Source organism: Leptopilina boulardi, unplaced genomic scaffold (assembly GCF_019393585.1).
Source record: "Leptopilina boulardi isolate dan_hultmark-lab unplaced genomic scaffold, ZJU_Lbou_2.1 LbouV2_214, whole genome shotgun sequence".
Taxonomy (NCBI): domain Eukaryota; kingdom Metazoa; phylum Arthropoda; class Insecta; order Hymenoptera; family Figitidae; genus Leptopilina; species Leptopilina boulardi.
In genome coordinates, this window is record NW_026137768.1 from 3,469,222 (window position 1) to 3,496,095 (window position 26,874).

The 26,874-nt window shown below is 28.9% G+C and overlaps 1 protein-coding gene across 7 annotated transcripts in view; it reads left to right on the forward strand.

Annotated features, from left to right (window-relative positions):
- LOC127279157 (broad-complex core protein) overlaps positions 1 to 25,817 on the forward strand; it is a 57,637-nt gene extending 31,820 nt beyond the window's left edge. For 3 of the 7 annotated variants that reach the window (XM_051301346.1, XM_051301347.1, XM_051301348.1), the window contains exon 6: positions 16,565 to 25,817. In XM_051301346.1, the coding sequence (XP_051157303.1) occupies positions 16,565 to 16,920 (356 nt within the window). In that variant the 3' untranslated portion in view covers positions 16,921 to 25,817. Of the gene's footprint in view, positions 1 to 86; positions 2,774 to 3,206; positions 3,264 to 5,394; positions 7,989 to 16,564 lie in introns of those variants that run through there. The other 4 variants (XM_051301349.1, XM_051301350.1, XM_051301351.1 and 1 more) reach the window with 4 other exon arrangements.
- Positions 25,818 to 26,874: the final 1,057 nt, after the last annotated feature.

The window sequence follows — 26,874 nt, forward strand, 5'->3', positions numbered from 1 at the left end:
TAAAGAGTATCAATTTGAGGATGCTCTCAAAGATTCGAGACGTGAACAAAAAACAAAAGTAACCCTGTGTCTGGTTCTGCCGCCAGGTCTGTTGGCCGGCAGCAGCACGACCGATGAGTTTCGATGTGAGCCTTGCAACAAAAACCTGACTTCCTTAACGCGGTTGAAGCGGCACATACAGAACGTGCACACCAGGCCCAGCAAGGAACCAATCTGTAACATCTGCAAGAGGGTTTATTCCAGTCTCAACAGCCTCCGGAACCATAAAAGCATCTACCATCGACAGCACAGTAAGAATGAGCAACAGCGAAGGGAAGAAGAGGAACTCAGACAACAACGGGATAATCGACCTTATTCTCAGCAGCATTCACGCTTGGGATGAGGCCGGTTTCCAAATTCTCATAACAATGATGATGAGTTGGAAATTTTTCAAATTTTCTCAATTTAGAATTTACATGTACACTTTATTTTATTTTTTTTTTTTTAAATAACAATTGGATGATGTTAGGTGGATAATTCAAATGTACAGAGTGCCAAAGTGAATTTTCATTGAGAAATAATTTTGGTTTTATTTTCCAATACGTGCAGAGAAAAATATTTTTTAATTTTCAATTAAATAAAATAAATATGTAAATAAATTTGAGGGAATCTTTTTTTCTGCATGTATTTTCATTTGTATCTCGCAGCCAATAGTTTTTGAATAACGTGATATGTAAATAATATTATTGTAGATGGGGGTTAATCTTGAACGAAAGAACGTGTTTTATAATTCTTACTGAACATTCGAAGAAAAGAAATGTATATATTTTTTGAAGAAAAGCCTTTAATAGGTTAATTAATATTCATTAGTTTTAATTCTTTTTAAATCTCTAATTAAATAATAATTACATATATTAGTGGGATAATTTTCGATAAATTGAAATTTTTTAAATGGATGGGTACTTATATAAGTTTATTTAATCGGTATAGAAATTCAAATTAATTTTCTATTTTAATATAAGAAAAAAAAACAATTTTTTTCATAGGCTTTTTTAAATCAGAGTTTAAAGTAAATAGTACAATAAATTAAATAAAGGAGTTAAAATGAGAGTGGCTATGTTGTATATTTCAATTTCAGTTTTTTTTTTACAAAGTGTAAAAAGATAATATTAATTATAGAAATTAAAAAAGTTTGATGCTGTGCGTTAACAGAGTGTTCTGGTTAAAATGAAAGTTCAATTACAATTAATAACTACTTTTATCAATTAATTTTTTCTGTATATATACAGAAATTTTCAGTCGATCAATTAGCTGTAAAAAAAACCTGTTGTAGTTTCAGATAAAGTTAGAGTGCCTATTAAGGCTGCTAGATCAGGAGATTGTTCGTTGATTGTTATTCTATTTATATAGTTGCTAAAGATTTTGAAAAGCGAGAGTAAATAAATTGTCAAGGTTTACAACAATTGCTCTCGGGAATTGCCGCAGTACAAACGACTGAGACTTAAAATAAAGTAATCCAAGTATTTAAGTATCTACAATGTAACTGTTACATATACAATATCAGACAAACTATATATATATATAATATATCCTGTGAATGACTAAAAACATCAAAGACTCAAATCCGAAACATGACTCAAAGGTGCGCGGATTTAATCCTTTTTTAAATGGAAACATCTCTTTTACATCCTATAAACAAAAGAGTCGTGTAATATATACCATTCAATTTTAACTTTGAGTCTTCATTGTGATTAGGGCTTTTTTGAAAATCGTTTCCTCAACATCTGGTCATTTTTTTATTACAAATAATTATGTTCTTACATTAGTGTTAAAGTAAACATTTTGTTGAGCTTTTCCTTTTTCATTTTCTAGTGTTTTTAAATTTTTTCTAGAAGGCAGTTAAAGAATTTCAAAACATTCATGATTTTCGAATCAATTCTGCCAAAATTAAAAAAAAAAGACTTTGATATTTTATATTGTTGATGGCTATAAATGCTTCTCTAATGGTGCTATTTGAGAAAAATTTTCAAAAACCGCGTGCATGAAATTTTTATAAAAATTATAAAAGTAATTTTTTACTCTGTAGGCCCTTTTATTAAATCCTTAATGCCATTGTTATCATTTCACTACATATTAATTTATTTTATATCAATATTCCTCTACGATTTTGTTAACGACCAGTGGGTCGAATTTTCATATTTTATATAACATAACTGGAACATGATTTGTTGTTACCAGGCGTCGAGGCTTGAATAGAGGATGTATTTTTTTAAAATAAAAATAATAATTAATTCAGTTTTAAGTTCTAAGAGCCACTCGATTATTATAAACCGAAAAGTTTTGCGACACTGTGATTCTTGCGAAAAATAAAATTAAATTAAGATTTTTTTTATTGTGATATATATATATATACCATTACATGGATTATTTACATGTTAGAAATTTATTTCAAATTTTATTTATATCATTTGATTAGATCGTGTATAATCATTTTGGCATATAAATTGGGTATAAAATAAAAAATAATCCGTGTGAATTATTTCATGTAAATATTTGTTTGCACCCGATTTTATTAATATTTATTCTTAAGGGTTCAGGGTATCTCACTTTTGAATTTTTTTTTTTTAAATTATGTACTCACTTAGGTTGTTTTCACTATTTATAAATAAATATTTCTTTTTTACGCCATGAAATTAGTGTTTTTATTTTTTTTTTATTGCAAGTAAATAATATATTCCTTATGTACTTAGACACATCGAGCACAATTTGAGTAGTGGAAAAAATTTCTCTCGCAAATAATCTTTACGTTTTCTAGGCAAAAATAATGTCCTATATGTATAAGTTAAACGTAATTTAGATTATATAACATTTTTACAAAGATAAGGATTATCACTAGGTAAGAAATCTTTTTGGAATTTTACATTAAATAAAAATCCAATGTCCATTAATTAAATTGCCCTGAAACAATTATTTAAACAGTTATTTGACATGTTGGCCACAAATCTCAAACTACAATTTATATAGTTTAAAATATTTTCTTTCTATTTATAATTATACTTATTTTATATTATTATTATTATTATTATTATTATTATTATTATTACTATTATTATTAAAGGTTAAAGTAAACATTCGTCAGGAATTTTATTTTTAATTATTATTTATAGAATTTTTTCAATGTTTTATTTTTTGGTAATAAGAATTTTTATTTTTGTTCTATCCTTTAGCTCCCAATGACCATTTGCAACTTTTAATGCGGCAACCCTATAAAGGATACAAACTAAGTAAGTATCTGTAGATAGATGCAATTTTAAAAAATATTTAAGAAATAGAAATAGATCTATTTTTATCTCAAAGAATTTGTGGCCATCATGTCCGATATTTCACCCTTGCGATCGCATTTGAAGCACACTGTATATTATATTAAAAGCCATTATTTTGTTATTAAATTTATTTGATAATTGAAGGATTTCAACATTATTTCGTATTTGTAAATTTAAATAAATGTTTACATTATTTTCAATAAAATTGATTTCAATGAAATGTACACAAAAATTACAAAATTCTGTTGTTATAATGAAACCCTTCAATTATTATTATTATTCATATTGTTCTCCAAGTCTGAGTTAATTATGAAATATTGCAATGGATTTATAAACTTTTTTTAATATTAAATTACAATTTAGTTTATAAAAATATTGATGAAAATTTCAGATAAATTTTTATTTTCTTTAATAATTCAATAACTAATTGAGATTTAGAGAACATAAAGGATTCGTCCAGTTGCCCGGGGAAGCATTGAGAATGGTATGTTGAAAAATGTACCAAAAATAAAAGAATTGAAATTTTAGATTTCATTTAGAAATTGTCCTTCTTTTTACGTTTATATGTCTATATATTCTCGTCCTGCACTGCATTCTACGTATAACGATCACCTGTTGTATTCTGACATGTACTAAAGTGAGTGAGGGCATTGCTGAGAACCAGAAAAAAGGAAACACTCTTTTCACACGTGGAGGAAGTTCAAGACTAAAATTCAAACAAATTATACTGAGGATTTTTCCAAAAAAAAAAATTTGAAATTAAATAAAAAAAAATATTCTATAAAAACAAGAATATTGAGAAAAATTATATACAATTAAAACTAGATAATATTGAAAAAGATCTAATTTTTAAAATTACGAGCCACATAAGGCATAACGCACAAATATTGCTATTCAACGCCTGGAATTCAACTTACAGTCTTTTAAAAATCAATCTGAAGACACCACCATCTTCATCATCAAGATTTTCATTCTACGAAGCTTAAAAACAGTCGGTAAATGGAAAACACTCAGTTTCTTACTTAACACTTTCTTTTGCTGTGTACTTTTTCGCATCACAATTACAATTGGCACTTTATTTTCATTTCTTTTTTTAGTAATTTAAAAAAAAAAAATTTTTATGACTTAAGATCAAGATACTATAATAGCAAAACTGCGTTATGCCTTAGGTGTTGTTTTTGAAAATTGATTGCTCTCCTCTTTATTGAATGATATCAGAATACAGCAGAAAGTTTGTTATACGTAGGAAAAAAAAAAAAAAAATTAAAAAAAATATTGAAGAAAATTGAATAATCGTAGCGCGTAGTAGTTCCGGCAAACGAGTCACATTACCATGATCAATGACAAACCAGAGCCCCGAGCCTTTTTCTCATATAAGACACAACTCTTTTGACCTTTCAGTGAAGAGTTGGTTTTTTAAAATGAAAAAAAATAACACTAGCCTTAGTCTGAAAAAATAAAAAAAAAAAAAAAAAAAGAAAAAAAATGAAGATAAGCCCCTTCTTTTAACCGTTGACAAAATGACACCCTTCCACAGCAATCCCACCCTCACAGCACCCTCTTTCTTTAGAAAATACCAGCATCGTACTAATGTGTCCACAATATTAATAGCAGCCGTATCTTTGTTCTTGTTTGTTCCCGGTCCCGGTCTCGCTCGGCTATACGTGCTCTGGTTCGTCATTGTTCTGTGTGTACCTCTACTACTACCTACCTTCACGAACGGATTTGTGCTGGGGGTCCATCCACACGTGGAACTCTCCGTTGTCTCCTACTCCGCCGCAATATTGGTTCGTAACGGAAATAAACATTTCTTTATTTAATTGGGAAAAACGTACATATGTAACGGTGCTTGGTTGGTCTTTGCTTTAACAAAACTGTTAATCCTAAATTATTATTTTTTTTTCTATTTCGCGTTTTCGTCGATTCAACGCTTCTTTCTACAATTTTTATTTATTTATTTTTTTTTTTTAATTAACTCTTATTTTCTCTCTCTATTTCTATAAATTTCTCTATATCTATAAATATAATTTAAAAAATTTTTTTTTCTTCCAATTTTTCTTGTATTGTTTTTTTTTTTCTTGTGCCTCGAAAGGTCCGCCTTCAGCGATCTTAGCGATGCGTCTTTCCCATCCGTTGCATGGTAATCTTTTACCACCGGGTGTGTGTTACACATGCGACGTGTGTGGGAAGACTTTGTCGACAAAATTGACGCTGAAGCGACACAAAGAGCAGCAACACTTTCAGCCACTGAACAGCGCAGTCTGTGGACTTTGTCACAAAGTGTTCAGGACTCTGAACAGCCTCAACAACCACAAGAGCATCTACCATCGTAGGCAGAAATAGAGCTTGTCGCGAAAACGAGATTGACGAGATGATGAATATATTATTGTCAATCGCGTTTTTTAACCCACTGAGGGGTTGGATCGCGAAGAAATTATCGAGCTTAGAGGCTTGTTCGTTATAATAGCTGTTAGAGAAGGCATGACAAAACGCAAAAAAAAAAAGTCGGAACTGAAGATTTATCTTCCTATTTTTCAACAACCAGTGTCTTTGTGATAATTAATATATTAAAAAATACTCGATCGCAAAATATTGTCAAAATTTCAATATTTTATCTGTCTTATAATTTTTAGAAGAGATATATATTTTAAAAAATAAGAATAAAATTTTTCACATTTTTTATCACTTTTTTAGATAATTTTAAACGATATTTTTAAACGCTAGTTTAATTTTTTCTTTTTAAAGTCTAATAATTTCCTGTACATCTAAAAAAGTGCATTTATCCGGAAATAACAAGAACGATCTATACACAAACGTATTCGTTGAAAATTATTCATGCTATTTGAAAATAACTTGAACATCTGTTTTAAATTTGACTTAGCTTGAAAATATTTTTTCAGTTGGTCTTGACGCATTTTCTAGTACTTCTTTTTTCTGATTATAAAATATTTTTATAGGAAAAAAAAAAAAAATTGACAATATTTTGCTCGCGATAAAGAAACGATATTTTCGACTCCGACAAATTTGCGCAGTGACTGTCTTTGCCATAGTTTTATAAAAAAAAAAAGAAAAAAAAAAAAAAAATTCCGTGAAGATGAAACACAGTGCTTCCAAGTGTGTTAAAAATGTGCAAGACCGAATAAACTTCGAAAGCGATCTATAAACATGGAAAGAATGTAAAAGAAAGAAAGAAAATGAAAGGCTGGACCAGCTTCTCAAATGCGCCCGTTTAAAGAATTTATATTCGTTGTTAGGCGTAATTAATCGGGTGATTAATATACTTATAAAAAAAAATCTAACATAAGACGTTTTACCATATAAAACGTCTTATAGAGGATGGATGAAGACTGTTTTGCGATTGTCGTACTTTTATACACGCGCGTGAGAAAAAAAAAACGTCTTGGCGAAAGACATTTTAGAAAATGACGGAATTTTTCTTGCCCGTTAGATTCGACTCCTTTTTTTGAAAAGTGAGGAGGCGATTATTATTATTATTATATATTGTTAAGCGTATACGCGTGAATAAAACTGATTCGAGAGCGGTGCTACCGAAGAGCCGAGAGTTGGAAACGCGATTTTTTATCGCCAACTATTAGTTAGGGTCATTATTAAGGTGAGAAATAAAGGAAAAAAACTTCCAGGCGTCCAAGACGCCATCGTCCAACTAACTTTTAGGATGAAAAAACATGTAATGTTACAAGACTGTACGAACACTGATTATAACTACAAGACTCAAGATTTTTTTTATTTGACATTATCAAGATTTTTGAGAATCTCGCCAAGGGACAACTCTTGAGAAAAAAAAAAAAAAAAAAGAAATCTTGAGTGGGAATTGAGATGTCTCTTAGTGAGAGTTCGCGATCGAAGAATGCAATTAAATAATATATTTTATTTTAATATATTCATTCCAGATGAAATGCTTTAATACTTTTGCATTTATGCGTTCATTTTTGCGGTGTATACAGGACCTTACAAAAGTACCTTTTTAATGTAACGACACTCATTCCTCTCTTTGAATATCGTTAACACTTTTTCAAATGGTTTTCCTCCTTTTGAAAAGTCTGATGTACAATACTCACACACACACCCCATCGTCATATACACTTTCTTTTTCCATTCAACTCCATTTCGTTTTCCCCCCCATCACCAACTACATCCAACAAAACGCACTTCGCACCTCAAGAGTAAAGTTTACCGGTTTCGCTGCAAATAAAACTTGACAGCTATGGTCCATTGACACTGACAGATTACTATGTACTAAGTAAATAATAATAATAATAGCTGCATATACATATAGCCGACTACATACAATATACCTATATTTTAGTAGAACTTTGATAAGCCACGTGAATACAAAACCTTCTTGATATAAATTTCCTTTTCTGATCACAAATTTTGCATCAAATTTTACTTTTTTAAATTCCATTTTTTTTCTTAACAATTGACATTGTATTTAATCAATCGTAGTTAGAGAACTTTCAAATAAAACTAAATTTACAATTTGCTCTCTAAACAGTAAAATATCACTAATTCAAATTTATAGAAGAGTAAAAGAAAATAATTATTAAATTTTGTGAAAAAAATATTTTTACAAATTAGGGAAAATTTGTCATCTAAACTTTAGAAAAAATTACATAAAATAAAAATTTAAATAGAATATTTCCAAATTCTAAAGTTTATTATAAAGTTTTTCTAAAGTTATAAGTTGACTTCACAGAAAATTATAAGATATTAAAATAAGCTGCAACGCTCATTATTTTAATCCAATTTTGCTTATTTTAATACCAAAATGGATTAAAATAAGCAAAATGAGATTAAAATAATAAGCGTTGCAGCTTATTTAAATGCCTTTTAATTTTCTGTGTTTTTAGTTCACTCTCTAAATCTGAATTAGTAAAAAAGTTTACTATAATTTGAATTACTGACTCACTTTTTGCTTCTAAATTAGTAAAATTTTACTAATAATTATTAGTAACTTTTAATAACAATTAGTAAAATTTAACTAATTCTAAAGCAAAAAGTAAGTCACGATTATAAATTAGTAAATATTTTTACTAATTCAGATTTAGAGAGCAGTTTTCCAAAATTGTAAAATATTTTTTTTAAATATAATAATTATTTTCTTTAACTAATATTTTAATTAAGTTTCTTGTTAAATTAACAAAAAATTTTGTTATTATATAGATATGTAAAATTGAGTTTAAAAATATGTTTACGTTTTAAAGACATTGCTCAAACTTGTGATCTTGTTGATTTTTTTCAATTGTGACCCCCTCCCAAAAATGTTGGGATTGTAAATAAAAAGACATATGTATAGAATTGAAGGAAAAAAAGAAATCAAGAAGGCTTTGCCCGACCCTAAAAAAAATGAACTTATTAGGCAGGCTAGGTCCCGTCGTATCAACTAATCGTAGAAATGCTGACGCAAACAGCCCACGAACGACATAAAAATTACACATAAATATATAAATATATATATATATAATATACATATACTATATTTTACAGTATACCGATATAATTCGCCACATGAAATCCATACACGTATACAAACACACGTTTATAGATAGGCTATGATAGAATAATTTTAGAAATATGTTCAAATAATCGCTTCGACTTTTACACGACCAACTTTATTATATAAAGAAAAATTGATTTATATAAACAAGCGGCAAAGTGTTTTTAGGCGAAAGAAAAAAGCATCAGGGAAATGGTTGCAATATATATATATATATAAATTCACTCATCTTTCCCTCAAGAAATTCAAATTTATTCAACGTTTTGATTTTCAATAAATTAAATTAATTCGAAATGGACATTAAATTAAGTTCTCATTTGGAAATATAAAAGATGTAATTCAGAATAATCCAGATGTTTTTCGAGAACATGATAGGAATTAAGTTAAAGTGCAAACATAAAAAAAAAACAAGATAAATCAAAAATTGAGAAAAAGGAAACATTGGTTGTGATTAGGAAATTAGATTAATCGTTTAGAGATTCTAACGATTATTAAGAAAACAATATGACTAAATTAGGTATTTTATATCTCTAAATTTTAAGGCTATAATGTAGAATTGGAACATTATGATTTATTTTTAATTTTAGCCTTTTAGAAAAGAAATTCGTTTAGCGCAGTCCCAAAGAACTTAGGATAATAAATTCGTTATATTATATAAATGCAAAGACTGCCTTTTAAAAAAATGTACTGATCTCTATTTATTATAAATATGAAAAAATTCACGCAATATTTTAATTTTAGATTGACTTCTTTTAGATATTTATATAGTTTGCAAAAAAAAGAGTATTTGCAGATATTTGAATTATGGCAATTTATAAATTAGTGGCAAATTTTTTAAGTGATCAAAATTAGAAAAGGCACTTATGAAAATATATTTTTTTTCGTCAGTATATAAATTTCTGGTAATTTATTATTTATTTATGTAATTGTATATAAAAAGTAAGTTATTGAATTGAATCGAATGTGATAAATTTGTTTAAGTAATTGGGAAAAATGTCAAATTTCTTTTTGTTTTATGAAAAACCATTTCTCTGATTGCCCTAGGGGATTATTTTAAGAATTGTATTATATGATATATATATATATATGAAAATTCGACTTATTGTTTATTCAACATTTTGATAAAATGTTGAAAAGTAGTACGAAAGGTTATTGTCATTTGACTGTCGTGTGGGAGTCGGAGCGCGATATACAAATGAGAAGAGGATATAATTTAGACGGAAGTTCGGAACGGAAATGAAGAACGAAGCTTTAAATTACGAGAATATAATGAGATACAATTTTATAGTAGTCAAAGACAAAGAAAGAACTGATATTGATAATATTTAAACCTATATAGACTATTTCCAAGAAATTGACTTTATGACTACTGTAAAAATGGCCAAATAATTAATTACGCGAATTAATAAAATAATTGTCACCACCCCGGTTGCTGGGCGGCGCCTATATTATGAGAATAATAAATTATTAATGAAATTAATATAAATCGAATGGAATATTTAATTGCAGAATATGATTTTTATGTTAATAGAGTTTATATTTGATTTTCTGTTCTCTCTTAAGTGTTTTTCACAATAATAAATTACGCACGACATATATTTTTTTGCGACTACAATTGCAATTCAATGACGAATATTTAAAAAAGTTCTTTTTCGAAACCTCTTCACCGAGTCGATTTCTCGTTTCGCTCGTCGACCTCGAAAGTGAATTTAATAATCTATACAATCGGCTTCTGTGATACGGCAAATGTTGTCGTTTTTTCTTAATTTTAAAAGACTGAATTTCAATTTGCACACGTGTTTTTAATCGTGAACTTAACAATTGACGTTATGGGCTTACAGTTCGGCCTGTATATATTACACGTCACAAAGGAACTGAATTGGACTAATTCGTCTCGTTGCTTAATTAGTCGTTCTATTGGACTGATTTTTATTATTGGACTGATGTTACCAAACTGTTAATTAAAAATACCTAAGGAATAAGTTAAAAAAAAAAAAAAAAGTTTTTAAAAATAAAACACACATCAAAGAAGGCAAAGACGGACAGAAAGAAAGAAAGAAAGAGAGAGAGAGAGAGAGAGACTCTGAAAGATTATCTTAATTGAAAACAATTTTCTTTATCTATATTCGTTCACGTAAATTACATTTTTATGTATGATCATATAACAACCCTTCGCTTCTCGTTTCCACGATATCGTAGCGCGCTATAGTAAATGGTCAAGAGACACATACATTCAACATACAGCTTCTTTTTTTTTCTTAACATTATAATCCCCCATAAACTACGTAATAGGAATTAGATTAATTGACAAAAAAAAAATCACTACAGCACACAGTTCTTACAATAGCTTACTAGTATAAAATAGTTTTTACACAACAGTGCGACATTACATGCGCTATGCTGAAGGGACACAAGCAGTAAAATATATTTTTTCATACGGTTCAAAAAAAAATTTACGAAACACATTAGAATTTGTTATTAAAATTTTTATTCGGACACGTTTAAAGAAAAGGAAAATTAATATTCTAACAAATTTCGGTTCGCGCATACCTGTGAACGATACCTATAATTTATGTATTGTTCGAAAGCTTAAACTCTAAAATCACACAGCACATCGCTCGTTATCTTGCTTACTTATTAATTATATTGTTATCTGCCAAGGTGTTCTGGTTATATTATATATTTATTGATGACTATTATTTTTTATTATTACATGATTATTATTATTATTATTATTATTATTATTATTATCATTATTATTATTATTATTATTATTATTATTATTATTATTATTATTATTATTATTATTACAATCATCTTAAACAATGAGAAATGCATTTTAATATATTTTCACTTTTATATTCTACGAAATGTATACTATTTGATTTAATAATTCCGTTGTCTACTTTCTTTCATTTATTTCTAGAAACCTATCACATCCTCATAAAAACCATATTACGATATATTAAGCGTATCATTTTTATTATATTGAAGAAGAATTGACTTCTTTCATCTGCTCTTGATCGTTTAATATGAAACTAAAAATTTTTAATTCACATGAAAAAAAAATCGCGTGCAGCTATTAACATTCAATAAATCTTTTCTGATGCTTTAAAAAAAAAAAATAATAATAATAAAATTCAATGCCATATGAATTTAGGATGATAATATTTTATTTTAAGCAATCAGTACATCTGTTTGACGCAAAAGAGCAGATACCAACTGATTTCATTTTGAAGGTAAGTTGGTTTCAATTACCTACAATCTGACGCAACTTTTTTTTTTTTATTAAATAAAAAAAAAAATCTCCCAACTTTTAAGATTTGGGATATAAATTTATTTCCAGTGTTTCGTGTGATAATATTTATTTTTCAAATTTCAGAATTTATATACACAAAAACCAAAGGTGTACAAGTATTTTTTTTTTTATAATTGAAATGTGTGCTATAATTTTTTAGCAAATTTTTTTCTATTTTCAATCTCAATAATGGATTTATTGATATAGCTTTTGTTACTGAAATGAAGAAACTTGTTCAATCGCGTCATATATAGCCGAAAAAGTACCTTACCAAAAAACAATTGGACTGTCACGCACGTAGGATCAACGAGTTTTTCTTAATTTAAAAACAAAATATCAAATTTTCCTCTTTTTCTTTAGATAAAAATTTTCGTTTTTGAGTCTCGAAAAAATTAAATAATTAATCATTTCAGAATTTTTAAACAACATTACATTTAGTTTACGTCATCAGATCCTTGCATATTGTTTTGTTCCATCCTGCGTATTTGTTTTATGGCGAAAGTCAGTTTTGTCCGCTCTTTCTATGAATATGACTTGTCACAAAATAGGACGTGAAAAAATTTCTTTGATTTCTTAAAATAGTTAAAATTAATTAATAATTAAGTTATTCTTTAAAAGAAAAAAGAATTAAATATTCTATTCTAATTAATATTTTAACATATCAGAGAAATTTTTTTCTCAACGCCCTAAAATGTCAACATTGAATTAAACTCGAATTATCAATAAATAAATATAAATTTTTGTGTATATTTAAAAAAAAAAAGTTGAGAAATTCGAGTTTCGATTCAGTACGTGCAAAAATATTTTTAGGCCCTTGTCCGCTTGAATGACAAAGATATTGAATTATTCCTAACAGCGAGCATCGTAAATTTAATTGAAAAGGTAGTAATTTGAAAAGCACATTTCTAGTGCTTAGGGTTGAAAAGAAAATTTACACGCATAAACGCAAGTGAAAAGAGCGCAAATCTTTGCGTCGCGTCATTTGACGAGACGAAAAAAAAAACCTTCAATGAAATTGCATGCCTAAGTGTCTTTCCAGAATGCTCAGTGTTTCCTTCATCGTCTTTTGTATACATCAGGCTTGATTACGCCTAAGAAAAAAAAAAGTTTTTGATCCTTAACGATATATCCAACTAGACTTAAATGCAGTTATTTTTTATTTGACTTTCCTTTTGTTTTAAAAATATTGCATTTTCTTTTAAATTTACTCCTCACATTCATTTTCCTGTATTACACAACCATTTCCTTCATAAAAAAAAAAATAAATAAAATAGCATAATATGCCGCCACACAGTTTTTCCACTCGCCTGAAGTTTAATGAGACACGACTCAAGAAATTGGATAAAGAGCAATTTTCAATGAAAATTAATGGTCGCTTCGCCACCAAGGAGATGTGTAAGAAAAGAAGCGGAAGATGGAAGAAAACGGGGGCGAAGACATAAAGAGTGCAACATTTTTTTTAAATCCCTCACCTTTATAACGAGAAGATGGGCACGGACAAATGATTTGTGCTGTCTTATTAACGCATATAATATTCGTCTCGACATTCGCCAATGAAACGGTAGAGCGTCAGTTTTTTTTTTTTTTTAATCGTCTATTTTCTCGCGAGACCATCTATTGAAAATTTTTTACCTCGTCTTGGCGCTTGCGAGGTTTGCGTCTCCTTTCACTTGCGGATGCTCTTCAGAGTCTTCCTCCGCTTCCTGCCTCTTTTTCTCACGATAAACGCTTCTTTTTTTTTTTATTGAAATTTTTATCACTCGGTTCTGACACTCTTACACGTTTGAATGCTCTTATTATTTGTGACTTTTTTTTTTGCAATAAGGGAAGTTTTGTAAAGTAAATCTTTTTTAATTGAGCATATATTGAAAAAAAGAGAGTTGAGTGTCAAAATGTAAGAGAAAATTGGGAAAAAAGGGCAGGGTGTGGATTTTGATGAATGAGTGTGGGAGTAAATGGACAATCGGACAGGGCCACACGTGTTAAAAGTTGGTGTAGGTAAGTGTGGGGTGCTGCATGAGGTGCATTGTTGTGTTTCAGTGCTCGCCTCCATGCCAGGGCTGACGTTGAACTCGCTGAATACACCGTCGGCCAAGAAGCTCTTCACCTGCCAGCTGTGTGGCAAAGTGCTTTGCAGCAAAGCCTCCCTGAAACGCCACGTGGCCGACAAACACGCAGAACGACAGGAGGAATACCGATGTGTCATCTGCGAACGTGTCTACTGTTCGCGAAATTCCCTGATGACCCATATCTATACTTATCATAAGAGCAGACCCGGAGACATTGACATTAAGTTCTTTTGAAGGTTTAGATAAGGTAGGGCGCCACACACCTTTTTGCTAAGATTCGATTCTTCCAACTCCTATTTTTCACTAACTACATTTTTTTAAAAATCGATTTTCATCATGAAAAATTTTTTATTTCTAATTAAAAATTAAATCCGAAGATTAGGAGCTGGAAAAATCGATCTTCTCTTCTCGATATGTTTCTTCCTTTTCACCTACCTTCGTATCTATAATTGAAACTACTTAATTAATATTTTTCGGGATGTTTGGTGCCCCATCGAAGCGACCTCGACTCCTGCATAATAACAGGATCCTTTTTTCTTATTCCTCTTCCATGATCTGTTTCTTCTCTCCATACGGGAAATGCATGCATCACGAACCGGTCTGCGCATCAGGGTCAGAATACACCCTTCTCTCTCTCTCTCTCTCTCTCTTTCTCTCTCTTTTTTTTCCTCTTTCTTTAACACCTCTCCAATATATCTTTTTTGGAATTTAACTCCCACTTCAATTCTTGAACCTCTTTGGTGTTTCTCTCTTTCTTCCTTCCTTCCTATATTCGATATATACAGCGCTTGCCGGTTCTCGGAGGTCATTGCTCGGCTACTTCCGGTCTCAATCCCGTTATATTCCCTTCGGCGATCCGGCGACGATTTAACGGGTCATGACCAAAGAGCGAATTATCTGGGTCGAGAAAGAGGATGTGATGCTACTTTTGACCTTAGCACATTTGCCAGCGAAAGCAGTTATATAAAAAATTCAAAATAATTAAAACTAAATTTTTCTTTGCAAAAAAATTGTACTTGTTTTTTAAATTCTATTTTTATATTTAATTATAAAAGCCAGATAATTCGCTAATGGAAGTTGGCATTAAAAAAAATGGGGAAAAAAAATTGACAGAAACCCTTTCTCTTTATTGTTCTAAAACACCTTTTTTTTCTTTATAAATGTTAATAGGATCCTTTCTATCAGCCACACGGTACTTCTGCGCTTCAGGTTCCTACTAACCCAATCCTTTCCGCCTGGACTGCACAGCAGCGAACGTTAATGTCATTTCCTTCAACTATAAAAGGACAAAACAAAATTAATCTTATTTTCTATTATTTTTAATTCGACAATTAACGTTCGTATCTGCGCTTTTGAGATTTCCCTAATTTACATTCCTTTTTAACAATTTTGGGTTTAATTTTTATTTCTTTTTCTTATTTGCTTGTGTTGCATTTTTGTTTGCTTTTGATGTTCGATGTTGTGTGCATGATTAACTTAAAGTCTTTCACCTTGAAGGGTAGATTTACATTTTTGACTTCATCTTTAAAAACTTACTTTTTATTTACTCTTTAAATGATTTCTGAAAAGAAGTTTCAAAAAAAATTTCTATATAAAAAGGAAAAAAAAAACGAGTGCATGTTCTCGTTTTTGTAATTCTTTCAATTGACGATTATTTTCTCTTGTTTTTCAGTTGGAACAAGTATCATTATTTATTTATTGCACAATTCATTGTTATTGGTATATAAAATTGAGAATACTTGACGAAATAATTATTATTATTTTTCTTGTTTCAATTATATAATAATGCATAAATATTATAAATGAAAGAGGAAAAATTTATCTAATTGTTTAGTTGGGAAAATTCTCTAAATAATTTGAATTATGTAATCTATTATTGATATATAATTTCTATGCTTATTAACATTAATCAGCATGAACGCTTCTTTAAATTTTAATTTTCAATTAAAAGATATAAAAAAATATATCTAAATTAACTAACATTAATATTATTGTATTAAATAATATTTGCGATTTAAAAATGACGGTTATGCTTTTTAACAAAAAAATTATAAACTAATCGAAACTTACAAAATTTGCACTTTGAATGAATAATCCACCCATTTTTGATCTTCACTTGCATATACTAACAATTTAGTGGCTGATTTAATTCATCACTGACTTTAATAACGCGGGTTAGAGAAATCGAGGTCGTTTCGATACCCAATATATCGCTTTTTTCTGATTGATAATTTGAACATGAAAGTTCAATTTTCGAAATATTATTTGTGCCATTAAATTAGTTAAACAGAGGAGCCTGATGGTAAAATTTTGAAGAAATCAGACTTTTCTGTGGATGAGGTTGTTGTTTCGATTTTAAAAAGTATTCGATTTGCAGGTACGGGCAATGGGATGCATCCCGCACCGACGAAGCTTCCCTCTGCCGTGTACCGGATGCCACCACCGACGGCCGGTGGCATAAACGAGCCTCAGGAATGTCCTTACTGCCGACGTACTTTCTCCTGCTACTACTCGCTAAAACGTCATTTTCAGGACAAGCACGAGCAATCGGATACCCTCTATGTGTGTGAATTCTGCCAACGCAGATATCGCACGAAAAATTCACTGACTACGCACAAGAGTCTCCAGCATCGGGGCACCAGTGGGATGCTGAAAAGGTTGCTCAAGACCTCGGCCATCAACAATGTCCTTGGCAACATGCAACACGTGCAACTACAACAACAACCCCAATGAAAATGGTGGTATCATCATGGTCCCACTCATCATTATCATCATCATCATTATCACCACCATCATCAGTATCGTAATCAGTATCATTCTTACCGTCGTCATTTACAGCGGTAATTCTTTGAGTAGGCCATGATAGACCAGTTGTACGAAAAAGTCACTCCAATCGACTTTTTCGACTATGGCCTCACCTCGTCGGCTCCAGATCATCGAATCTGCGATTACGTCTTTTCGTTCTTCGATTATAACATTTCGTCAAGACTGCTTTTAATCCAAAGAAGAGGGAGCCATCAAACATGTAGCAAGCTTATTATTTTAAGAGTCAAATTGCAATTAGCAACATTCCATATTAAAATTTAATTCTTGGCCATATATCAATTATTGTACAGGATATGCACGCTTTTCAAATCAAAGATAATCTCTAGTTCTTTGGCTTAAGGAGACCTACGTCGCGAATTAGATTTATTGAAAAAAAAAAAAAATGGCACGACTGACAAATTATTATTATTATTATTATTATAATTATTATTATACTATTAAGTGCAAATTACAGAGAGCATACCAAAGTTTTGGTAGACTGAGTGATTGGTAGGTCAAAAAAAAAATTTTCGAAAAAAAGAAATTCAGCGTGAATATCTTGTACTGGAGAAAAATGCCAAATTGAAAATTGTGCATCTTTCTCTATAAATGCGATTCAGTTAAACATTTCTAAAATAATATTGTCCAAAAAAATCTTTTGCTGAAACAATCGCAGAAACTCGTGATAAAATTTTTTAAAACTATTTTTTTAAATTTGGAAAAAAAAAAAGTTTTTCTAATAACGTGATTGCCCAAACCGACAATCGAGGTCATGGTGCAGAGAAGGAGAATATATAAATAAATGTAAAAAAAAAGAAAAGACGAGCGTGAATCAATGCTCGCGTATTACAGTATATGTATATGTGTGTATAAAAAAAAACGCATAAAAGAAATGCATTGTGTGCACGATGGGAGCATAGTGTAAACAATATACATATTATTTTAGTAAAGTCAAGATTACGAAAGAAGGGGGGGAAATTAATAAAAAGAAACAAAATTAGGCAATACTATTCATTATCTTAGGCCTAAATGAAATTCAATTACAAAATCTGATATGCTCAAATTCAACAAAGTCTCACAAATCCAATACAAGAAAAAAGAATCGTTAGCATTGGATAGGATTTTTGGGAGGGTGATAAAATGGGTGGGATGGGGGTGGGAGTGTATAAAAAATATAAAAATTTGGGTTTTTTGATGATGATGATGATTTAAAAAAAAAGTATGGTGTATAGGTCCATTGCGCGCGAAAATTACAGACTATATTTTTAACTCTTTAAAAGTAATATTTTGAACTGTATATATACATAATTATATATTCCTACGATACTAACGCGAAACGATATTCTCTCGTTCAGGTTTTATAAGTGAAACTTCTTGACCTTATAGTTAAATCACAAAAACGAGTCGAACTATGAAAAATTTCGCTACCTTTTATTGTAGAATATTTCAAAAACTTTCAAATTAATTGTTTTATATTTAATCAATACAAAAGTTTTGCATATTTTTTTATTGACATTTAATTGAAAATGTTTGTCTATTTCCTACGTACTCTCTAATTTTGTATCATTAAAAAAAAAAAACTTGATTTAATTCAATTAAACAGTTCACTGAATGAAATGAAACTGATTTAGAAAGTACGATTAACATTATTTAAATTTTAAACGAAAGCTCAAAATTTAAATTTTCACTTAAATGTAGAATGTCTATTTATACCCTTCGATGTGTTTCTTTTAAATATCATTTGATTTTAAAAGATTAAAAAGAAATATATATATTAGAATATTTTCCACAGTTCGATTTAGTGAAAATTCATCCGTACAAGTGAAAAAACTCTAAAGTTGTTCACGGTAACATATTCAGGTTTAAATCTCAGAGTAGAAGGGAGTAAAAAAAAAATGCAGAAATTGATGTTTTATCACTTAAGCGCAAGGAAAATGCCATTACATATATACTATAACTAAAACATAACGTGGAGCAAGTACAAATTAATGACGAAAAGGTAGAACAGAGTTACATCTATCCTCTATCGTATATATGTACGTTTCGTATATAGAGTCAGAGAAAAATTTTGAGATAGTTGAGAGTATAAATGACGTCTTTTGAAAAAAAAAAAAAAAAAAAAAAAATGCCTGCGACGCAATGTTCGCTCGAAAAAAGGAGTAAAAAATTTATTTAGAAAAATCCAAAACTTCTTCGGACATATCTCTAAGCACGAAGTATACCGTGAAAATTATACGATTCTAGCATATATTAGTAGTCTTCATAAGCGGTGTCAAAACTCAAAGAATTTCGTTAAGGTATAATATTTATGTATATTATAAAAAAAAAAAAAAAAATAATATCGTCAATGCAAATGTCTCGTGCATAATGTGGAAAAAAAGGCGCGGTCATTAATTAAAAGTGAGACGTTGTATTTGTATATTATTCTTAAATTATTTCTTTCGGACTCCAATCGTTAATGAACGAGGGAACAATACATTTGCTAGTGAAATTGTACCTAGTCATTTTCGGGAATTCTGGTGATTCTGTGATATATTTGGTGAGAAAGGCAAATCTATGAGTGTAACGGGGGGAGGGGGTAAAAAAAAAAAAAGAAAAAAAAAATTAGTCCCGCATACATTCCACATTATGACGACAGGCGCATAGTTCTATGTATGTAAAATTATGTGAATTGGCTCTAAAATAATATTGGGAAATTCTGTGATGTTCTTCAGTTTTGTATACTAAAGGAAGAATACTGAAGTTGTTTAAAAGAAAAAAAAAAAAAAAAAAAAAACGTATACGGAATTACGTCGATGTTTAGTGTTGTACAAATTTTAAAACGACTGCACAAAAAGATCTTCCGACGGCTAAAAAAAAGTGTACGTTGGAAATCACAAAAAAGAAATCAAGACAACCGATTCTGCTGATGAAAAAGATATTTTCTTTATATTTTATTGGAAAACTTTTCGACTGAGTATAAATTACAACGAACTCGCTTATATTATTATTGATGAGAAAAGACTTTGAAAAAAAAAATCGGCACGATACCAAAGGTGAATTGACTGTTCTTTTTTTTTCTTTTCTTCTTTATTCGAGAAAATACCAAAGTTTATTAATTATTAATTAGGTTTGGGTGAGAAATATGCATCGAATATTTATCAGCAGGATCAGTTGTCCCTCTATATATATGTCGTGATTAATTTATGCAAGTTTCGACTAACATATCTTTCCAGGGTGCATTTGACCCGCCGTCTGTTTAAACATAATTAATATCAAAGCGAAATTATAGTGAAGATATATTAATATAAAATCTATGATATACTAATGTGCCAACAATACCTTCAAAATTGCAAGGGAATTAGGTCTTTTACTATTTACACTGAACGTAGATAGAAATGCGTCATATCTTAAAAAAAAAAAAAATAATAATAACACGATGTCATAATTTCTTGACAGTGGGCGTCAAAAATGAAAATCTATTGCGTATTAAATATTTAGGATTTCTTTAAACTCTAATGCATGGATTTTTTTTGTCTCGTACATTAAGGGGGAAAGAACTCTGGGAAAGGAAATATTTTCATCTAATCTATTTTTCTTTTTTGCAATTTATATTGTAAGGTGTACATAATGAAGTACCCGTAAGATGAGGGATAGAAACAACTGACTTTCGTAGAAAAAAAAAAAAGAAGGAATAATTGTGAGCGTAAATCTAACGTTGTTTTGCAATTTGATTGTAAACATGATTGTGTTATTTAAGAAACTTTATGTTTTATAAATGTTGACCTCGAGCTTTTGTTAAAGAGGAATTCACTTTATTTTCTGGAAAATAAAAATTTTTCACGCACAAAATTAATGTCTTTTTCACAAAAATTCGTATATAGATGTGTATATTTCAAGATTAAAGTGAATTCCTCTGGACGGTGATGTTCAGATTGTAATTTGATTATAAAAAAAATAGCGGGCCTGATGTTTTGTTATTAAAATTTTTTTAGGGAATAACTTGGTATGTAAGACAGTTATATTTAAGTTGATTTTTGATTATGGGTTAATTTGCATTTGAGCCGGCAGCTGATGGAGCTCAAGTTAATTTTCCTGGCGCTGTGAAGAAACTACTTTGATATGCGAATTTACTTTCGAGAAGGCTGATTTTATAATTTTTAAATATCAGTTTAATTAAGGCAATGAAATTTATTTCTATTTTTTCTTGACTTTTATTCCTAATTTAGAGGAATCGACTGATTAGACTGTCTTTGATTGGTTTAAAGTTTTCTTATATTGATGTGATATTAACGTACCAAAGAAACATTGGAAAATCGTGTACCTTCTCAGACCTAATTTTGACTTTAAACGGTACGGTAATTATTATTTTTTAATTTTTTCTCTTTTAAAATACAAAATTATTTAATTTGCCTACATTTTTTTTTCATTTAAATCGTTAATTTCTTCAAAACTATCGGGTCTGAGAATGAGTTTATAATTTTTTAAGAAAAAAAAAAAAAAAAAAAATTCTTCCAAATCAAAAATTTTTTTTTCTCTTTCGAAAACAAACAAAAAGAAATAGAAAACGTAACAGAATGAACTATGGAAGGAAAGAGATCATTTAAAAAAATAAGAAAATATAAAAAAAAACAATACGTCTTCGAATCGAAAGCTTAGGAAATTTAATTATGAGAAATTGTCGAAGATAGGTGAGAAAGACTACTTAGATTTATTTTTATTATGTCTTCAAAAAGACTTTAAATATAATATTTATATTGTGCCATAACTAATATTAACGAACCTTAAGTATAAAGTAATTGTTATGAAAGTTTTTAAATTTATCGAATGGGAAAATTGCAAAAAAAAAAAAAAAAAAAACACAGGTATCGCTACTGTCTATGGGTGTAACTAATTGTACTATAATTAAGAAGTACGCGTCGTCTGATAAGTCAACTGCATCATCACGTTTACATATATTAACAAGAGAAATTAGAGTTTAAAAATCATCCGTTTACACTCTTCATCTATCAACTTCCATATCATGTTTTTCCTTATATCAGAAATAACTAAATCGTATCACTGATTTAATGGTTTGTTTTACTTGTTGTAGAAAGTATGTGTTTTACTCAATTAATACATATTATGTAACAATACGCAGGGTAATTGTGCGGAAATTTCTTTTTTCTTTATATATATATATAAAACCAAAGGCAATTATTGAAAAAATAATTACTAAATAAAGAGAAAAAAATAACATATCAAAATTAAATTGAATTCTACAACAAATAATTATACAATTTAAAAAATTAAATCAGTTAAAAATATTTTTTTGCTAAAAAAACGATTAGTTGTTTCTTTTACTTTGATGTACAAACAACAAACAACCGTATTGTCCTGTCAAAATGACATAAGCGAGATTTTGAAAGGATCCTGATCCTAATAAGAAAAAGGGTAGAAAAGGCAGAAATGCTCTAGTATTTTAATTACACGTATCGTCAAGTGTTTAGTGAGAGAGAGAGAAAAAGAGAGAATGAGTGAGAAAATGAGAGTGAGAGACAGAGAGGTGAAAGGAGAGGATGAATTTGCAAGGATCAAATTTTAATGATCAAATTTATCATACAATTATTTCCATGTCTTCAGCGTACTTTCTTGTAATATAGTGTATTGTGTATAATTATAGCTGTTTCGACAAACCTTATTTAGACAAAAAAAAAAAAAAAAAAAACAACTCATTGTCAATGAAAATCGTAAATTACGATAAAAAGAAAAAAATTGCTTTCCTTGAAACCTCTCTTTCAAAACTTTTGTACATTATTTCTTCGCACGATCATACCACACTTTGAATCATATTCACAAAATCATCACTTTTTTCGTTCACGTATATAGTATAAAACTCCAATCGGAGAAACACCCTTTTGTCGCGTGCATATATAAATATTACACCTAGATTATTAAGATCATCGAAAATAGAATGTCACGTATTAATTACTGTTTACGTTTTATCACGATTATGTTTTAATTTTAATTATTGATTCCTTATCATTCAATTGAGGGGTAGTTCAATTTTAGTTGGTATACATGTACGATATAGAGACTATGGGTCAATGGCACGTTATGTTAATTTTTATGTACATACGTATACATATTATATATTATATATTATATATATAAAATAGGCCTATTTTCTAAGGTGTCTCATTGGTTCTTTATTATTAATATTATTATTATTATTATTATTATTATTATTATTATTAATATTATTATTATTATTATTATTATTATTATTATTATTATTATTATTATTATTATTATTATCAAGTTACATTACGTCCGCTCTCGAAGTGATTGTTGAAATATGTTTATTATGGAACTTAACTTTTAATTATTATTATAAATTTTATCATAATTTCGGATTTTAATTTTTAAAAATTGTTTAAAACCAACGACGCGAATATTTTCGAGACAAAAATTGTTTTATTATTATTATTTTAATATCTAATTATATTGTTTCGTGTTCTTTCGTCTCGATGAATGTTCTGCCTTGTTGGCAAATTATTATTTTTTTTTTCTTTTCTTCCTTTTTGTCATGGATCATAAATTCCATGACTTTGATGGAATCAGTTTTAACCCCGCATTTAAGTGATATTTTTCCCCCACTCATTAAAAAGCAGGAAGACAACTAAATAAGAGATAAAGCCGGCTGTAGACAATTTGGAAAAATCCCTATATTTTATTATATCGTGTTTAAAAAAAAATTTTTTCTATTTTTAAAGTAAAAAAATATATGTCTTCAAATGATTTAAATATTAAATATAAAAAGATTAAATTGTTTATTTTATAAATGAAAATATTTTTTATATTCATTTTCTCTTTTTTTTTTATTGTAAATAAAATTTCGAGATTTTTTCGATTTAAAAAAAAAAGTCACAGTCCGACAAATTTATAATGTAACAAAGTGCAACACGCTGCCTTGCTGAACAGTACAAGTACAAAACGAATACAAATACATAAAACATGTCTTCGATTTAAAGAAAAAGAAAGAATTTCTGGTAGTTAAGGTATCAAAAATTGTTAATGGTAAGGTAAATAAAAAAAAAAAAATAAAAAAAAAAAGAAAGCAAAGAAAATCTCCGGTAGCAACGCCGTATGCGTTCTTCACAAATATACCTCAGTTGCCGAGACCTCAGAACCTGCGCATTGTCTGTACTTCAGTTTGTTCATTACAAATTTCGACCATTTTTCACTTTTTCAAAATGATAGAAAAATGTCTAGTGAAAAAACTCGTTTAATTTTTGCATAAAATTGATAAATTTTTATTAAATGAAAAAAAAAAAATAAAAGTGAAAAATGGTAGAAAAATAAAAATATTATACTATGGTGGTAATTGCGAAGTTGGCTGGAAGCATTTTGTACAAGTTAATAAAATTAGTATGGACGTCGATCGTTCCCTCATCGATAATGAAAGTAAAAATTAATTGATTTTAAGAAGAAGATCGTCTACTTATGTATTTAACACTGCCAAAAGATCAAAGCAATGTCCGATGAACTTTGCCTGCGATCGAAACTCAAAAACTTGTCTTCGCAATCCACTGCTAAATAAAAAAAAAATCAGATGTAGTTTCTCTATGTATATGTCCATATTTCTCTTGTAATAGTGATCATTCTCTGAGGTCCGGCAATAACAGATTCTCATCTTTAAGCTACAATAGTTGTTGTACTTACGTCTCGTATTTTATCAAACACTGTCTGGACAATTTTCCATCATGATTGTTTCTTGTACCACTAAAAATATATCTCGACAATTTCTATAACAAAAGTATGAGAGTAGGGAAAGGAAGAAAAGAATAAAAGTCTATTATTATCAAAAGAAAAAAAAAATTGATCTCAATTTCCGAGAAACAAACGTGATTCTAAGGTTGCAATTAATGTTTGAAGACCTTAAAAAATGTTTCTGGAAATGAAATATTTATTTTTTGTTGGTACAAGTCTGAATCCTGTTGGAAACAGCAGTCGCCATATAATATTATATTTTACAGAATATAAATATATTGTTCCGTTATCGCAATTATCATTCGTGTAACATACTCAAGCGGTTAATTAATTAACGATCAAGATTCTTAAGTGAGCTTTGTAACAATCAGCTTCTGCCAGATGTCCATATAATTCTAATGACTCATTAATCGCCTGCCGTCGAGGTTCATTGATTGAGAATCACTGAACGCATAAATCTGCCGGTTTTTTTTTGTTTCTCGACAAAAACAGACTGCCTCGACTGTCTTCATTAAATAATATCGAGTAGAGACTGGATTTTATATCATTGTGGCGATAAGGATTCTATATTTTCTAAGAGATTTCCCTTATTCAAAACTATACGCGTCCAGTCTCCACTCGGGGAGAAACAGCAATTTTTGATCGCAATAGCCACTTTTTTATATAGAAACATATTGTATAATCGAGCATTCCAAGTATCGGCGAAAGAAATATGAAATAGAATGATGTTGGTTCAAAGTTGAAAATTATTAGGAGAACACAAAATCCGTGAAATAAAAAAAAATAAATAATAAAAGAAGAAAGAAAATGGCGCTTATTATATAAGCATGCACGTTTAGTGCTGCGACTTTTACGAAGTGGTGAGAGACAATTAGTTGAACGCGGCGATAGGCATGGATCGTATTCCGTGCCTGCATCTTTAGGCTATTATAACAATTATACGATATTATAATTAATATATATATATTATATATAATTATATATTATTAAAAATAAGTGTTTATTCGCATTTTTAACATGATAAGGAATTATTATTATAAAAATTCAATAATAGTTGTTGGTGTAATATTATAAAATAAATCTTTAACGATATACATATGACTCTTTATTACCCATTCTTTATTTATTCATTCTTTCAAACTAAATAATTAGTTAGGAAAAGAAACTTCGTTGCTTAGGGGCAAAATGATGTCAATTCAGATTAGTTTTAAGAAACATGCCATTCCAAATAAGATGTGAAACAAGTAGGGGGTCCTTTATGTTTATTTCATAAACATTATGCTTCCTCATTGTGTGAAGCAAAAAATTCGCTTCCTCGTGAAGGAAGCAATGAATTTGTCCAATTCAATTGATTGATTTAAAAACTTTCGAATTAAAAATGTTTTAAATTAATTAAATTTTTTGAAAAATAAAGAAAATTTTAATTCATTTTGAGTGTAACATAAACTTTATATATACGAATCGATTCGTTTTAATGCAAGGAATACAATTATTTTATTCATCAACTTGAATTTAAAAAAAACACAAAATTTTTTAACTAAAATATGAATTTTTGATTTTTCAATTTTTATTAATTCTCAAATTTTAAATCAAATCTATACTTTATATATAGCAACCAATTCGTTTCAATGCAGGGAATAAAATTATTTCATATATAAACATGAATTTAAACAAACACATCATTTTTTAGCTAAAATGAGAATTTTTGATTTTTTAACTTTCTTTAATTATTTAAATTTCAATCAAATCTATACTTTATATATATCAATCGATTCATCTTGACATAAAGAAGACGATTATATTATATATTACCTTAAATTTTTCGATTTAAAAATTTTTTCAATTAAAAAAAATTTTTTGGAAAAAAGACGATAAAATTTTTTTTTTGGGTATTTTTAAAAATCCTCTCGTCATTTTTGAGAGATTAATGTGTTAAATAAGCCTACCAAATTTTATCCAAATCCATTAAAACCTGTTAAAGATATCGTGTTCACAAAAACGATCCACACACACATACACACACACACACACACACACACACACACATACACACACACATACATACATCCGGACAATTGATCAGGATCTCATATAACATGTTTCTATATAGAGGAAAATTTGTTTTCACCATTTTTAAAAAGTTTATAAACG